The 17,831-nt window shown below is 58.6% G+C and overlaps 1 protein-coding gene across 8 annotated transcripts in view; it reads right to left on the reverse strand.

The window, feature by feature from the left end:
• Positions 1 to 17,831, reverse strand: part of MICAL3 (microtubule associated monooxygenase, calponin and LIM domain containing 3) — a 124,901-nt gene that overhangs the window by 45,150 nt on the left and 61,920 nt on the right. For 7 of the 8 annotated variants that reach the window (XM_053665489.1, XM_053665488.1, XM_053665487.1 and 4 more), the window contains 3 exons: positions 17,466 to 17,639; positions 7,785 to 7,971; positions 334 to 422 (listed from right to left, as the gene is read on the reverse strand). In XM_053665489.1, coding sequence (XP_053521464.1) covers positions 334 to 422; positions 7,785 to 7,971; positions 17,466 to 17,639 — 450 coding nt within the window. Of the gene's footprint in view, positions 1 to 333; positions 423 to 7,784; positions 7,972 to 8,518; positions 8,627 to 10,711; positions 10,820 to 12,564; positions 12,622 to 14,023; positions 14,123 to 16,323; positions 16,408 to 17,465; positions 17,640 to 17,831 lie in introns of all 8 variants that reach the window. The other variant, XM_053665490.1, reaches the window with a different exon arrangement.

Below are 17,831 nucleotides of genomic sequence, written 5' to 3' on the forward strand. Positions count from 1 at the left end.
GCCAGTCCTCAGGCACCTCCCTAGCAGTGGCACCTGGCTCCACCCACCAGACCTCCTCCCACAAGGCCCTCGGCAGAGGACAGGATGGGCCTGCCTGCACTGACCGGCAATGCCCGTGCAGCAGCGGCACCGAGGGAGGAGCTGCTCTCAGTTACAGAAGAGACAGCGATAGACCGTGGCCCCGGTGATACACCCCCTCCCTGAACTGGACCGAGGATACCCTCCAGAGTAATTCCGCACCCACTCAGCAGGCACTGCGGCTGCCCCTCATTAGTCCCAACGCTGAGGCACTTGGGGCCTGCCGCTCCCTCGAGGGCGATGACCCTCACTTACCTTCCCAGGCAGGGGGGTCACCGCTGGCCTCTTCCTCTGCGCGGAGCCGGACAGGCGGTGACAGTAGTGAGGTTTGCAGTAGAATTTACCTGCAGGAGGCAGGGGAAGGGCTGTGAGCACGGCTCCGTTACTCTGAACTTCACTCCTGTCCCTGCGGCCAGAGGAGGCCCCCACCTCTGGGCTCAGGCTTCTTGTTCCGGGAGGCCGGACCCCCCTAAAACTTTGATTGACCTAAAGAGGGGGCTTCCTCTCAATATGTGAAGCCACTGGGCCAAGCCCCAGCCAGTGCCCGATGCCAGGCTGGCACGGTGTGGGGGATGGCGGGGGCGGGTTGGTGGGGGCCCGCACACAAAGTAGCAGTGTGTGCGGAACAAAGGAGGGTCACATGAGAGGGGGGAGCAGCCTTTCTGGGGAAACCAAGAATGAATCTGGGCGCAGGGTGGATGCCAGTTAACCCTGACAGGACCTTCAGCCAGCACGGCTCAGACCACACCACGTGACCTTGCTGCGTCCACAAACAGTGCAGACAAAGCCCACCAACTCCGAGGTGGACTGTAAACAGGGAAGGAAAATAAAACAGAATGGAGAGCATGAGCGTTCACTGCTCCCGGTGTCCAGCCGTGTCTACCTGTGTGCACACGCCCAGGCAGGGGTCTGGGAAGCACCGACCCCGGCTTTTCCTGAGACACTGGGGGTGGGAGCTGGTCACAAAGGGTCGTTGTCCCCGACAGTTTTACGCCCATTGAAACCGGCCCTTGAAACCACAGGCAGAGCCTGCCCACCACAGACATGACACGCTGCTGTGTCGGCCCCGTCACGCTCCACTCAGGGGCAAGGACGCCCTGGACAAGCAAACTGCTCTGCAGGTTGAAATAAGGAAACCTCACCAGAAAAACAATAGGAAAGATCTGTAACACTAGAGCTGTTTTTAAAAATAGAAATCAACAAAACCTTTACTAGGGTAATTCAGAAACAGTGAGAAGACAATAAAATCAGAAATGAAAAAGGATACATTCCAGCTGGTACCACAGGAATTCAAAGGACTGTGAGGACACACCAAAAAGCTGGATGAGCCAAAGGAGGTAAGTCAATTCCTAGAAATATACCGCCTACCGTGACCCTACATCACGAAGAAACAGAAAATCTGAACAGACCCAAACGAAGGAAGAGATTGAATCGGTAACCAAACCCCTCTCCAGGCAGGGGCCCAGGGCCAGACACGGACCCCACTGGGGACCTACAACAGCCCTTCTCAAACTTCCAAAACACTGAGCAGGAGGCACCGCCCGAACTCCGGTTACAAAGCCAGCACCTCCCTGAAACCAAAGCCAGATAAGGACACCACAAGGCAAGAAAACAGCAGACTAATGTCCCTGACGCGCGCTGATGCAAAGCTTCTCACCCAAACAGTAGCAGACGGAATTCCAACCCCGTGCAAAGGGCCACTCAGCACCATAAACTGGGTTTACGTCTGGGACGCAGGCTGAGCGAACCCATGCAAACCCATGAATGTGGAGCCACGTTACCATTACAGAATGAAAAACAGGAATCACACGAGCATCTCAATAGATTCAGAAAGAGCATTTGACAAAGTACAGCATCCTTTCATGAGAAAATGCTCCCCAAATTCAAGGTAGAACAAACACACCTCAACATAATGAAGGCCGTGCGTGAGAGCCCGTGCCAACATCACATTCAGGGGTGAGAGGTCAAAAGGTTCCCTCTGAGATCGGGAGCGAGAGAAGACGCCCACTCTCACCAGTCACTAGACCGAGCACTGGGAGCCCCGGCCAGGGTCCCTGACAGGGACATGAAACGGACACGGGAAAGGAGGCCACCATGTCTTTGTCTGCAGATGATGTGACCGTATGTGGAGCAAATCCCAAAGACGCCACCAGAAATCTTCTAGAAGTAATCAAAGAATTCAGTACCGTTTCAGGATACAACATCAACATACCCCCTCAAAACAGCTGTGTTTCAATAGAACATCTGGAGAAGACAGAAGCAATCCCATTACAGCAGCATCAAAAACAAGAAAATACTTAGGAATAAACCTAACCAGGGGTGAGAAACCTGTCCACCGAAGACAACAAGACGTTGGTAAAAGAAACTGAAGACGATGTTTGGCAGGACGTCTCAGTTCAAGCACAGGAAGAATGAACGTTATGAAAACGTCCACAGCACCCAGTGCAATCTGTGGGTTCAACGCGACCTCTAAGAAAGCACCACGGGCGTTCCCCACGGAACTAGAGGAACAGTCTTCGATGTGTATGAAGCCACAGAAGACCCTGCAGAGTCCGAGCAGCCACCCTGAGAAAGACCAAGGCTGGAGCGACCACCCTCCTGACTCCCAATGGCTTCTTGCGGCTGTCGTGTCAGGAGGGTGGTCACGGCAGGAAGGCAGACACACAGGCCAACGGGCCAGAATCGAGAGCCTGGAACTAAATGCACGTGCACAGCCCACGGATTCTGACAAGTGGCCACGGGGCTCCACAGGGAGAGAAGCCCTCCAGTCAGTGGTGCTGGGAAAGCGGGGAGAGCTTTCGGCCCGTCTCCCACCACTCACAAGCGGGCATCGGCCCGTCTCCCACCACTCACAAGAGTGACCCCAAAGTGGAGGAAGCCCCTAGCATGAGACCTGAGGCTGCCAACTTCCCAGAAGCAAAGGGGACTGACCCCTGGACACTGGCCTGGGAAGTCGTTTTCCGGATGCGACAGCAAAAGCACAGCAAAGAGCAAAAAATAAGCAAGTGGAACTGCGTTCAACGAGAAGCTCCTATGAGCTGAAGAAACCACCAACTGAATGAGAAAAGGTGCGTAAATTACATCTGACAAGGGGTTAATGTCCAAACTATGTAAAGAACTTACACAGATCGACAGCACAAAATCTAACGACCTGATCGAAACGGTTTTCCGAAGACAACAAACAAGTGGCCGGTAGGCAGCTGGTCAGGGAGATGTGACAGAAACCATGAGGTGTCACCTCATGCCCGTCACAATGGCTGTCAACAAGCCCACGTGAGCAAGTGCTGGCGAGGGTGTGGGGAGAAAGGAGCCTTCGTGACTGAGGGCAGGACTGTGAACTGGTGCAGTCACTGTGGCAAACTGTGTGGAGGGTGGACTAAGTTAAGAATAAGACCCCGCAGGATCCAGCAGCTCCACTCCTGGGTGGTTAATCTAAAGACACTGAGGCCGAGACCCTGTAGAGACGTCTGCACCCACGTGACAGCAGCATCCATCCCAACAGCCAGGGGTGGGTGTGCGGGGAGGGAGGGTGGGCACACGCAAGATGAAGTGCAGCTGGTCACCCAGAAGGGAAAGTGCTGTCTGCGGCCGCGTGGTGGCCCTGGAGCGCACTGGGCTCAGTGAAAGTCACACACAGGTAAAGAGAAACACGACGTGATGTCACTTCATGTGTCATCCAGGGAAGCAGAGCAGAGGGCTGGCTGCCAGGCTGAGGGGTGGGGACAAGGTGCAGGGCACAGGATTCCCGTTAGGAGAGCAGCCGGGTAGGGGCCTGCCGCACGGGGGTGTCGCTCACAGCGCCGGGCGCTGCACTGAAGGTCATTGGGAGGGGGGGTCTCAGGACAGAGGGGCCCGCACTAGGGCGGCAACCAGCTGAGTCAGTAACGCACCAGACCAGCACCTTAGCCTCACACGATGTTACGTGTCAACCTGCCCCAGTACAGCAGGGGTTGGGCAGAAAGCGGAGGGAGGGGGTCCCAGATAGAAGTCAAGCTAAATTCTCCATTTCCCCTTCGCCTGGTGATCTGCTTGTATTTCTTCCCTTCAAAGAGACTGATTTCTGTTTTTCTTTTACCTGTACTCCCCTGCAACACTGAATAAATCTTAGAAAAGCAGTTTATGAACTTTCATAATTTTAAGTAATATTCATAGCCGTAGCATTTCCCAGTAGCCCTGGCACTTTAGTCAGAACCCAGAGGCATGGCAGACGGGCCAGGATGGGCCACCTCACCGCTGACGTCCCTGCCGGGGACACAATCTCCCTTCACCATCTGTGATGAACCACTTCACCTTTAACTTGGACTCAGATAAAATGTAACCAGGAAAAACATATGAGTGCTGACGTCACACACTACTTTTCTGTGTTTTATGTGATTCCAACATGGCTCCCGACTGCAGGGCCTGGCCTTGTCCGCCACAGAAGTGGACACATGACCCAGAGGAGTCAGGCAGAACGTCCCTTCCCTGAAGCCCACCCAGGGCGTGGTCTCCAGGAGCTGGCATGTGACTGAGCCAGGCTACTGAGAGCCTTCTGGGGTTCCTATGAGTGGTGCAGGGGGCAGCCTCCCCGAGGCCGCTCCTGGAAGGAAGACCGGAACCCAATGCCCAACTCCAATCTGACTGAATCCTGTTACTTGTAACCAGGAGTCTTGCTTATTATGGTGTCAGATGATCACAATCAGTTACAGTTACTTTCATTCCTTTCTTCCACTCTTTTCCCTGCATTACTTTGCTTTTTCCTACTAAAGTAGAACCCTAGATTTTAAAATACAGCAGAATAGATTAACCTACCAGCAGATTCTCAGTGAGTTACTCACGATATTCTAAATTAATAAGGACAAATGGTTGAGGTTTTAAACGCAAGGCGCACGAGCCTAACCGAAGGCCATCTTCAAAGACATTGCAGAACCTTGCTTCTAACAGGAACCTGACCTTGGAGCGCAGTTTAAACTCTGTCTCCACCTTTCAACAGCTGCGTGAACCACGCGGCTTCTGCTCCTCCATGGGACCCGAGGACCCACTGGCCCCGCATGCCAGGCACAGGTGCCCACTGACAGGTCTCCTCCTCATTCTCGACCTGGTGGGGTGCTTTCTGCTACTCCAAAAAAAGCTCGTTTTATCTGACACTTACCATGTGCCAGACTCTACTATAACTATTTTACACCAACTCATTTAACCCTCAGAGTCCAGCGAGGTCAGTCCTCTCGTCCGCCTTTCACAAAAAGGCTGCACAGCCTGCCCGGTGGCCCCACCAGCCATTGTCGGACGGGATCAGAAGCCTGGCTCTCAGGTGCTCCTGGCAGCCGCTGCGCCCAAGCACCCGCCACACCCACATGACACGCGAACACAGGTTATGGCTGATGCAGTCAAGTCCCTGATTTCACACAGTGTAAACGAAATATGGAATCGTGGTGATTAAATATGCAAGTGGGCAGACGAGGGAGTTGGGAGAAAACAGGCAGCTACAGGGAAACCAGGCCCTGCCTCGTTCACCCAGCGCCATCACATCCCAGACGGCAAGCTAATCACCGAGGACGCGCCCCTCAGGAGCCGGTCTGGCCTCTGCGTGGAGGGAGCAGGTAGCGTGTGAAGCAGGACCAGGTGGTGGTAAGCCCTGCAGGCCAGGTGTGCAGATGCCTCTGAGGATGTGAGTGACAGGACACCCCCGAGAAGATGGGGGGAGTGCGCTCCAGGGGAAGGAGACAGCGAGGTAACCGTGTGTGCAGAACAGACAGGAAACCAGTGCAGGGGCGCAGGTCCCTGGGGGCAGCTCCCAGTGGAGAGGCTGGAGACCCAGGCTGGGCGGCAGATGCGAGGCCCCCCCCCACCAGAAGGCTGGCTGCCGTCTGCACAGCAGCCAACTCGGACTGGGGAGATCTGATTTACATCTCAGCTGCTTTGTGGGAGCAGCCTATGGGGGCAACAGTGGGGCAGGCGGGAGGACCAGCAGTCCGGGCGGAGCTGCAGTGGGGCCTGGATGGGCCTGGCAGGGATGGGTGGGGCCCTGCACTCGCTCCCTCTCAGAGCCACGGGGGAGACTTGAAACACTGTCTGATTTGGAGCTCTCGTCTTTAAACTTGGCAGAGTCAAAACTAAGCTAGTACTTGGCAGAAAAAAGGCAGCTTACTTTCAGTGCGGCCTGCATCCTTCTACCAGGGCTGAGAGGAGGAGCACACAGGGACAAGGGGAAGACATGCGGCTTTTTCCTGGAATGTGCGCTTCTCAGTTCACCACTTGGACCTGACACGGGCCCAGTTACTGCTCCCAGAGCATCTGAACTGAACGGGACCTCAGAGAGTGCAGACGCGGACAAGCACCTTTTCACCTCTGAGTTCAGCTCCCCGACTTGTAAATTACAGTGCCAGAACCAGCCCCCAAGGGAGGTGTAAGGGGGGCAGGACCCTGTATGTGCTGAAGGGCCCGGCACAGTGCCGGGTGGTTTCCTTCATCCTGAGCCTCACCTTCCCCAGCCTTTTCTTTCCTTATCAGAGGCCCTGCAGTTTGAGTTCTGAATCACACAGTGGTTGGAGAACAGGCTCCTAAAATTCCACACTCTTCTCCAGCTCACTGGGCCTGTGTGGAGAGGCTGATGGAGCCATTACAAAGTCCACCCGGGTTAGCCCAGGGGAGCTGGGTTAGCCCACTGTCTCCCTGCCCCAGGTCAAGAGCAGGGCACTCACCCAGCTGGCCAGTGCTCACCCCCACCCTCCACCGCCAAGTGGGCCAGCTCTTCCCTCTGCACTGCTCTGTGTCGAGCCTGAGGTTGGACCAGTCATTCCTAATGGCTCTTGAGCTCCCGAGTGTCCTTCAAGTTGGAACCTACACACCACAGCTCTGCCCCATCTGACGCCCCTGCACGGCTGCAGCTCCAAGACACCTGCCTCATCATCACAGCCAGAGAGCCATCGCACTCTGCGTGTGTCCTTGAGAGTACGCGGTCTAAGGGGAAGCCCCTCTTACCAGGCCAATCGCTTGGGAAGAGGCTGAAGTAACACAGGCATCAAGGACAGTTAGAGAGACATGAAGGGGCTGTTCCTGACAGCCCAGTCCTAGGAGCTCTAAGCTGCTACCCGAAAGGCAGGTGTATGGGACAAGGGAATACAAGTCCAGCCTGGACAGCACCCTCCTCATCCTGATGCCGCCTGGGTCCTGCCCTCACTGGGAGGGGCTGCTCACTGACGGGGCAGGAGGCCCCAGGGTCAGGACGGTGAATCACCTCCCCTCAGTCCACCACTCTGGCTTGTAACGACCTCTCCTGACTGATAGGCCTCTGGCCTGTTAACGCATGACAAGGGCAGTCTGGGTGCCCGAATGGCTATCTCCTAACTGCACATGTCCCTCTGCCGGGCTTGGGTCCCTGTCAGGACTCGATTCACCCAAGCCGCTGTGGCTATGAGCAGAGGCCCCGGCTCAGTCCTGGTGTTCTCAGGAGGACCCTGCCTGAGAGCCCAGGCAGGGGGACTGCTGTCAAGGTGCTGCCACTGAGCTTAGACAACAAGTGGGATCCCCCCTCTCAAAAGTCATGACCAGACTGATCCACAGGGTGCCTCTTGCATCTGTGAGGATGGGAGGTGACTACGTCCAGGCCGCTTTCACCACCAGTCCCTGTGCGACGCAGGGCTGCAGCCCCAGGGCTTCAGGGACTGTTCATCAGCATCGTGGAGGGAACCAAAGGCTGGAGAGACAGGGAGGAGGGGGAGGCTCACCGTCCTCAATGTCGTAGGCGTAGGAGGACAGGCGCAGCGTGGTGGCACAGTACTCGCACTTGAAGCAGCTCCGGTGGAAGAACTTGCCCTCGGCGCTCAGCCGCTCCATCACGTACACCCGCTTCTGGCAGAAGTAGCAGGTGTCGCTGCCTCCCAGGTTCTGCGGGAACTCCTTCTTCATGGAGCCCTGCGCAGGGTGGGGCACACACATCAGGGCGCTGTCTCGGGCCACTTTCAGGGGCGCAGGCCTCACTGGGGCCCTGCTGCGAGGCAGCCCGAGACGCTGCCTTTGCTCCTGGCCTGCCTCAGTGACTGCCCCGTGTCCCCCACCACGCTCAGCACCAGGCGCTGCTGTGTCCGCGTGAAGCAGCGGTGGGAGGAAACCCGAGTCCATTTACAGAGCTGCATTAAAATTAAACCAAACTGCTGTGACAGAACTGTTTGGGAAGGTCACATACAAATGCACAGGACGTGTTCACGTGTTTCTGCATGGACGCGGGTTCCCAGCCTCTAGAGCAGTCACTCTCGGAGAAAGTGAGTGAGCTTCTCCACCAATATTCCAGCTGAGCAACGATTACAGCCCTGGAGATTCAGTCACAGAACTCAGACGGGCTCAAAAATAAGGACCCTTGGCACACACAGGCCCCACGTGTCACTGCGGTTCTCAGATCGAGGCAGGCATGCTTGCCACAGCCGTGTTACATCTAGAGATGGTTCCTCAGTACAGAGCTTACCAGTTCCTTCTTGTCTAGAAGGGTTTTGGGCTGTTCTTTCCTTTGAAGCTGATTGGCTATCTGCTCAGCCAATGAGCTCACTCCACCCGTGTACATCTTTATATACTTCTATTGGTTGGAGGTTACAGAGACCAGAATGAAGGGAATGAGAAGGAAAAACGAGTTAAGATGAAGAACTCTTTAAAGGTGCACAGTGAACACAGGTGCAGCAGCAGACCATGCCCACACGGTGTCCACAAGCAGAGAAGCAACAGGTGTCAGTGTTCACGAGGAGCGACGGTCAGGTGGGTGACTGTGCCCAGGATGGGGGCCCATTGGTCATGTCTGTCTGGGGACAACAGTGCTGTGCATGGGGGGGGCGGGGGGGCAGGCAGATGATGGGCACACACATAGAGCAGAGTGAGATGGGCCTCTGTCCCTGGGGACACAAACCCCACAGAGAACTCGGGGGGTCATGCTGTCCGAACAGTGGTGCCCTGGAGACAGCACGGTTCTGGGGTCATTGCCTCAGTGAGAAAGCTCATTCTTGGGAAGGCAGACTCTCCACGTGACAGATAACCTCCCTCCTCATGGCTGACCCTCCACTTGTAACCACCATCAGGTGCATCGGACATCCCCCGGCTTTATCCGCAAGGCCCTGCCAGCCCACCTGCACCGTGGGTGCCTGTTCTGCCCAGGCCCCAGGGGCAAGCTGCCGGCTGGCCGGGGCAGGCAGTTCAGCTGCAGCCGTAGGGCCCACACTCGCAGCATGCAGACACGCTACTCTGTTAAGTCTTGGGGAGTCAGAAAAGGTTTCTATTCCAGAGGAACTGGTTTTTATAGGTCAAAAAAGAAAAAAATCTAACCAAACCAGTCCTCTTTCTAGCAATGCTGAAGACGCAACAGTAGAAACCAACCAATTCTAACTGAAAACCTTCCTGCTAGGGAGCCCCACTGTGCCCGTGGCCTAGGGAACGAGGCCAGGGTCTTGTCGGCTGTCCCTGGGAGGCTCCACACCCAGAGACGCTTCTGTGTGCAGACGGTCAGGACACCTTCTGTGGGACACCCTGCTGCTGAAGGCATGACGCAGGGCTCCCAGGGGCAGCTGTCTTGGGGAAGCCAGCACTGCAGTTAGGAAGGGTTTGCGTGGACAGACACCAAAGCCACGTGCGAGGGAGCTGCTGAGCGAGGTGTGCCCTGGCTGGCAGGACAAACGGGAAGCCCTGGAGGGGACGCTGACCATGTCAAAGTGGGTCAGCGATGCTCTAAGACTTGGCTGGAGCTGAGGCTGAGGACTCAGGTGCACTTTAGTGGCTGAGAAAAACAAGCTGCCTTCCCACTGCAGCTTCCTTTGCTCAGGGTCCCTGGGAGACCTGAGGCCAGGAGCTGACCAGTAACCGGTAGAGGGGATCTGACAAGAGGGAGTGGGAACCGCGCTCCTCTGATCTGTGCAGGTGACTGAGGCCTGGCTTGGGTGTCAGGGGCAAGGCTGGGATGCAGAGCGAGCCCTGGGACCACGCTGTTGCACATGCCCCCCAGCTCCCTGCCCAACAGTGCACTGTCAGGACAGCCCTTTGTCACACCCTGGTCTCAGGGACGGGATGATGTTGACAAGCATCCCCCAAAGAGAGGCTCTGTTTGTCCCGGGCGTACAGAGCAGGTGGTCTTCTGCTCTGAGAAACAGTCACAGTGCAGCCAAGGCCAGAGTTGTCCTGCTGGTGCCTGCCACCTGTGCACCTGCTTCCACACGCCCCGTCTGCAGCCAACGTGGGCTTGAGGACAGGAAGCAGGACGGAAGGCAGCGACCCTCTGTCCTCTGTCCATGACCGTGAGGCTGCCTCAGGCCTGGAGCCCTCAGTGACAGCGGCTCAGCAGACGCCCAGTGCTCGGCATGTTCAGGCCTCTTAAGAGATGCACTAAGCTGGGGCTCCTGCTCTCTAACACGTGTTAATGTAAAGACATCTGGAATTAAAAACCTAACAACTGAGAAGCGTTTACCGTTCCTGACACAGCTGAAATGCACTGACGACAGGTTTACGCCCACAGAACCTGATGCGGCAGGAGCTGGCAGCCTCTCCAACACAGGCACATGCTCACAAATGGCACATGTAAAACAGGCTGATGTGCACACGCGCACACGCACACACACACGGGCCCCTACAGGAGGCGTGGGCAGAGGCCGCGGGCACACAGAGCCCCGCCCGGCTCTGCTACCTGTCGCAGGGAATCGGAGGAGGGGGAGGCGGGGCGGCCGGAGGAACGGAGGCTAAGAGAAAGCTCCCACTGGTCGACAAAAGATCGACGGGAAGGTTCAGACTCTGGCTATAAGACAAAGATGGAGAAAAGCATCAGGGGAAACGTAAAGTCACACACGGACCCGGCCCTGCACGGCCCGCACTTCCAGGGCCTCTTCCACCGCAGACGTGGCCCAAGAAGCTGCGTGGAAAAGGAAGGCTCTCGGCGGCCTCAGCAGCATGCGTGGTGTCCCCGACCCCGTCCCCCGGACTCAGGCTCTGCAGAACCTCTCACCCCCCGAGCGGGGTTCTCCGGGCAGGACACGCAAGTCTAGGGGAAAGCTTGCTCCCGCCACATGAAGGCCAGCAGTGTGGCTCTTCCTCCTCGTACCGCCAGTGCTCTGCCCACAAGGAGCCTGCCAGACCCCAGCGGTCACCATGAGAAGGGACATGAGGCTCCTGGTCCCCTGTAGACTGCAGGCAGCCCGTGGGCAGCATGGGCAGGGTCTCTGCAGGGACAGACCCGTGCAGTCCCCGGACACAGGGAAGGTGGCACAGGTTCTGGCAAATGAGAAATGCTGAGTTTCCCAGTGGCCCGCACTGACGTCACAGCACAGAGGGACGACAGTGTGAGCGTTACCAGCCTGTGCTCCCCATGACCGGCTGAGGGGGCGCTGGGGGGCGTGGCCACAGAGCAGTGCGACCCAGCAGGAGGGAGAGCAGACTGAACTTCCAGTGGGGGGCTGCGCAGTGAATGCTGCTGAGGTGTGGGTGGCAGTGGGGCGGGGGGGGGGGCAGCAGTGTGTGTGCAGCACTGTCAGGGGAAGTGCTGCAAGGACACGGCACAGTGACCCTGAGAAGCCCCTGCACTGCAGCGTCTGGAAACCACCCCTGTGGGGAAGCGGAAGGAGGCTCCCTGCTGCCGCCCTCCCTCCTGCACTTGGCGGCCCCGGACCCCAAACATCCCTCCCCACTGGCGTCTCCTTGGATTCCACCTGCTTCCCTTGCTCTTCGTCTTGGTAAAAACCATCAAATCCTCATTAAATACGTGTTCCACAGCACACAGGGCGAGGCCCCACTCTGAAAATGCAGAGGCCGGGCACACACGTGTGGAAGCCATGCTCTGGGTGGCCCAACTACGTGCCTGGCTCATCACAGGCACAGGGACCCGGCCTGTGACCAGCTTCCCAATGGACCCAAGAAGCCACCGACTGACTATGGAGTCAGGGCCAGGCTTCTCAGAGAGCCAAGGCGGGAGGGGCAGGGAAGGCAGCTGCAAGCTCATGTGACGTTAGCACCAGCACAGCCCCCTGTCCCACCTGCCAGGCCACCTTTACGGGTGACAGCAACCACGGGGAGGGCACCTCTGCTTCCCATCAAGTCACCCAACGGCCCGATGTCACCGCCATTCTCCCCGAGGGTGGTGGGAGCCTCCCTCCCCTTTGTCCTCCTTACACTCAGGAAGTCCCTGTCACTGAGCACTTCCACCTCAAGCCCCACCACTGTCCTCGGAGCTGAACGAAGGCCACCTGCTGGTTGCTCCTGCCCTGTGCCCTGAGAAGCCACACACGTGCTGGGGTGGGAACAGGGTCGGAGGCAGCAACGGGGTGCCACGGGCCCCCAGCCACAGGACCTGCCTGATCGGAGTGCCATGACGGGCACTCTGCTGTGCATGCTGCTGGCACCAGTCACCACTGTCAGCAAAAGGGCGCTGGCTCTCAGCTGGGTGACAGGAGCGTGCAAAAAGCAAGGGGAGGGGGACCATCCCTTTCCCGCCACGTGCCCATCTGTGCGGCCTCAGCAACCCTGGCCACGGGCTGCTCATGCGTTTACCCGCTCATGGTGGGGACGCTGCTTGCCACGGTGGCCGGCATCACGGTCCCTGTGTGTCTGTTGGCAACAAAGGAGACATTTAAGCTCCATCTAAAAGCTCTATTTGGACTTAAGTGACAAAGCTGTAAAGTCAGAATCATGTCAACACAGACCCCTGCCCCCAACCGAGCCCCACCCCAAGAAAACCCAATCCCACCGACACCAGAGCTGGTGACCACGCTGAGCACAGCTGTGCTGCTCACCCGGCCCCCGTGAGGTCAGCAGCATGATAAGCAGGGACTTATTGGGGCATAAGGCCAGCAGCGCCAAACGGAAGGTCAGAGGAGAGAGGGAGGTTGGGAGGGGGGCTCTCCAGAGAGCTGAAAGGTGGGTGACACACACTGTCCCGAGGGGACAGGGGGTGCAGTGGTCCCTGCACAGGAGCATGGGAAAAAGCAGCATTTATGAAAGGGGGACAAGAGGAGGCAAGGGGGGCAAAGCCCGGAAGTGGTGCCAGTGGACGGGACACCTGCCTGGCTGGGTGGGAACCCGGCTGACAGGGTCGGCTGCCTGTGCTGCCCCAAGAAGACACAGGTGAGGGCCACGGGGATGTGGTGCCTCGGGCCCCTTTAGGGCCTGGAAGCTTCCACTGCAGCTGCTTTGGTCCAGGCAGGACAAGGCCAGGGCTGGGCTCCTAGCTCATCCCCGCCCTACGCTTCAGGCTCCTCCTCTGCGAAGCGGGGACAGCGCTCAGGCCCTGTTCCTGTGCACCGGCTCTTACGCAGAGATGGGCACGGGGGCGACAGTGGCCAGGCACTGGCTGGGCCTTTACAGCCCCGACCCTGGACAGAGGAGTTGCCTGCCCAGGTGCTGCCTCCACAGCTGGCATTTTACTTTATGGGAAAACACCACAAAGGTCAGCTTCGCAAAAGAGTGCTCACCACCGTGCCTGCCTGCTGCGCCCCACCACAGTGCAGTTTCCCAGGGTCTGCCTGGGCTCGGGGGAGGGCCGGTGTCTGGGCAGGAGAGGGCTGAGCAGGGGCCCGGCTGTCAGAACTGGAAGGAAGCAGGTCTGCCGTGCAGCCCCACTGGAAACTCCCAAAGCTCATCTCAGCTCCATCACGTGGGCAGCACGGCAAAAACGACAGCTTGACGTGGCGTCATAGGAGCACGTGCCTCTCCCCAGGGCTCGGGCCTCATCTCTGTGACACAGAACCTCAGCCCGTGCGTGCAGAGCTGGACGCCCAGGACGCAGAACGGAGTGCAACCGCGTGGGTGGGAATGTGAGCAGCACCCCCCCCCTGAGGTCCGGCAGAAGCGTGACTGTGTGTGGCCACAAAGGCTGCTCCAGTCACCAGCAGTCTTTCTGCTCCGTGACAGTTATCCCTGAAGAGAGGGGTCCTGGTGTGGGCTCTGCCCCAGCCACCCACAGACAGGCAGGACGGCACAGACAGACAATGGAGCATGCACACAAGGTCACCTGCTGGCCTCCACAAGCCCGGCAGGGAGGTGGAGTGGGGGGTGGAGAGAGTGTGATCACTTTTTTGGGACAGGTCCGCGAACGTTCCTTCCCCTGCCGCTTTTGCACGACGGACACAAACAGAGAAAAAGACTGTGAAACTGTGGCCACATTCCAGCTGGGTCCAGAAGGACCAAAGGGCCCCTGCCCTGCGCCCTCATCCCCTCACCCAGCACCGCGTGGCTAGGGCGGCCGTGTGGAATAGCCCATGGTGGGTGTCCGGGTCCATCTCGAGGTACAGCCCCTTCTAAACACCAGGGGCCAAGGGCATGTCCTTCTCAGTGGGCTCTATCCGGGAGGTGGGGGGATGGAAGAACTGAGCTTGGTTATAAGCAGAGAAGAAGGGCACCCGGGCCACTCCCAGCAGCAGCCGAGCAGCCTGTGCTCAGGGCCGACTGCGGGACCTGCTGCCACCACTCCCTCTCCTCAGGCCCCGAACTCACCTTCAGAAGGCTCTGGAAAGTAACCAGGGAGACAAGGAAGTACAGGAACTGGGATGTAAAAACTGAGTACCTTTCGCCCCCTGAAACCACACCCGTGCCCACGGACACCTCCCTGCACCCGTTCCTGGAGACTCCGTCCAGGACGAGAGCCCCATGGGACTCAGGAAACCACCACCGAATACAGCGGCACCAGTGGGGCCTGAGAGGAGGACTGTGTGCGTGGGGGGCTGGGCAGCAGCCCCCCCCATCTGCTTCCTCCTCCCAAGACGACCTCCTCCCCCACTGATGCTGGACAGGCGCTGCTCCCTCCAGGACATGCCGTTGAGATGCAGGAGGGCTGAGCAGGAAAGTCCCTGGCAAGCAGCACCCTCGGGAACCCTCCATGTTAGAACCGGTCCTGGCCCCCTGCCTATACCCCACTACCTCCTCCTGTGCCCCAGTGAGTCAGGACCACATGCTGCCAGGCAGCCCCACTCTTGAGGGGGGTGGCAGCCCAGGTGGGTCAGTGCAGAGGGCCCAGCACCGCCCCCACCCTCTGTCCCCAGGTTTGCAATGTTCCCCAGAGGTCTATCTTCTAGGAGGGAAATCTACCAGCAACTTGCAAGGCCTGAACCCTCCCTGCTTGGTGTTGGGAAAAACTACCAGGGAACACCCTACATCTTCCTTCAGAGCTGAGCACAGGCAAGCCCCTCGGGATGCACTTCCTACCCGAGATGTCCCCGCACACTCACCCACGGGGGCCCAGGCACATGCCCCAGGGCCCCCTGCTCACCTGTCCATGCGGGTGACAGCTGCCTCCTTTGCTCACTGCCCAAGTCCCATGAGGGTCTAGAGGTCAGGCCCAGCCAAGAGGCCACACTGCCCTTCGGCAGTCCCTCTACCAGAGACCACCTTCCAATCCTGCCTCCCACCGAGACTGAGGAGTCTCCCATGTGGCCCCCCCAGAAGGCCCCCCCAGGCAGAGGGATAGGGTCGCTTGGCTCCCTGAGTCTGGACATTTTCCCCAAACTTCCACTTCAGCCTCCGACGTGGCCTCATGTGAAAATACGGGTGAGAAACACAAGTTATCTTCACTTTGCCTTGAACACATTCCCCATGAACCCTGCCGGCCACTGCTCGGTGCTGCCGTAGCAGCTGGTACTGAAACACCAGGGGGCGGCAGGCCCAGCCCACGAGGTCTCGGCACCTCAGCCCTAAATGGAACCAGGCCGACGCAGAGTGGGCACAGTGGGGCCCCGTCCCTCCTCCCTGTCCTGCCGCTCATGGGAGGCGGCTGCCATGAGATGCCACAACCCCACTATGGAAAAATTTCTAAAAAGGGCACTTTAAATGTAGACAAACCCCAAGAAGAGGCCCATAATCCTCTGTCCAAGGTCTGAAGCAAATCAAACTCATAGTTCAAGACGATTTCTTGGATGTTTTCCTGTCTGCCATGAAAGGCTGCCCCACCCCCCACCCAGCTCTCCAGCTCCTCCCTCCAGAGGTCACAGGGACACGTCAGCCCCCAGTCAGCTTGGGACGAAGTTACAATGGCAACACCCCGAAGACCAGGGCACCTACACAGCCGACCAGCCTCAGCTGGTTCCAGTGTCCAAGTCACAACCCCCTGCCGACGGGTTTCTCAGCCCCAAGGAGTGGAAGGAGCCGTGCAATGCGGTCTGTGCCACCGTCACCCCACCCACAGTTGTCACCGAGATGAGCGTGGATGTGTCCTGGGCTTGGCTGGGTTCAAGGAAGGCCCTGCACAGGCCGGCGCAGGAGGAGCAGGGTGGGCAGCCCTTGGGCAGCGCCCACTCTGGTCCCAGACAGGTCCTTTACCTGTTTCCACTGTGGGGTGGGAGCAGGGCGGCCCTGCCCAGGTCGGCCGCAGGACAGCTGGCCGGCCCCACGCTCTTGTGTCGGCTGTGACACACAGGCCAGGTGGGGGGGACAGGACATGCAGACAAAGCAAAATGAAAGGTATTAACGTAGGAGACACAGGAAGGACGTGGGAGGAGACACCCCCCGCCCCCGTACTGGGGGCGGGGGTGGAGACACAGAATCAATTCTCGCAGAGGTCCACTTAACAAAGGACACAAAGCCCAGCTCCTGAAGGACAGAGGCTGTGGTCCTCCCCCTGAGCTCAACCATTCGCTCTGGTTTGGACACTAATCTTTCACTGAAAATGAGCCAAGCCTACGGGTGAGCCATCCCTGGAGCCCAGCGCCCCCCACCCCCAGCCCACAGGGCCACCGCTGATGCAGAGCTGAGGGCTGAGGATGACGCAAGAGGAGCGAAAGGGGGCAGGTCCCTGGGGGTGAACCTCCAGGCCCCAGCCCCACCCCATCCCAGTGGCTTTCAGACCAGGGAGAGCAGAAACAAGGCCCCCGCACAGATACCCTTCGAGGCTCCGCCCGGCTTTCCCAGGTGGGACCCAGGACACCAGTGTCCACAAGGAACTGCACAAGGTTCCTTGTCTCAACCTGGTTCAGGGTGCCCAGGAGAGCTGCCCGAGGCACGCAGAGCCACTTCCTAACCAGGACATCTGTCGCCGCTGTACCGTGTCCAGAGGATGAGGACCAGTGTGCAGGCTCCAGAGGAGGAGCCGGCAGGCTGGGCACACAGCACAGGTACCGCCAAAGTCCTTAGAGAAGCAGCCCAGAATGTCCACGTGAGGACGGCCTGGCTGTGAGGACCGGTGTGCACCGAGGACAGACCAGAGCAAAGGGAAACTGAGCAGGGACACTGGGCAGGGACGGGACTTGTACAAACTCCTTTTACAACACGAATGTGAACACAGAAGCATACATTTAAAATCCCTCCGCTGACTGCTACCCGATGCCTCAGACCGAGGGGGAGCACGAGGCCTCATCGGCCTGGACAGGGACAAGCAGAGACCAGGCTCAGCCACGAGGTCCCATCTCCTCCGACCGAGAAGAGCCCCCTTCCGGCGGGGATGGCCAGGTGGGAGAAGGGCTCACCTGTCTCCTCAGGCCGCTGGACTGGGCGGGTGCGTTCTCTTCGAACTTGGCCAGCAGCTGGGTTGCCATGTACTTGACTTTGTTCTGGTTGCCGAGGGCAACATCGGTTCTCCGGTCAGTCAGAGCGCTCCCCAGAGCCGGCCGCCCTCCTCTGCAGCCCCGGGGCACTTCCTCCTGATCAACAGCGACACCAAAGGGCCTCCTTGAGAGGAGTCCCACACGCCCCTCCCTGGAAGGAGCACGTGGGGAGTGTGTGTCCAAGCTCTAGTCCCAGACAGAGTGGGAGAGGGTCCCCGACTTCTGCTGGCGTTGTCACCACCCGGACAGCGGGCTTGTGTGTGTCACTAAAACATTGGACAGAGGCAA

Source organism: Artibeus jamaicensis, unplaced genomic scaffold (assembly GCF_021234435.1).
Source record: "Artibeus jamaicensis isolate MK-2021 breed Jamaican fruit bat unplaced genomic scaffold, CSHL_Jam_final contig_415, whole genome shotgun sequence".
Lineage (NCBI taxonomy): Eukaryota > Metazoa > Chordata > Mammalia > Chiroptera > Phyllostomidae > Artibeus > Artibeus jamaicensis.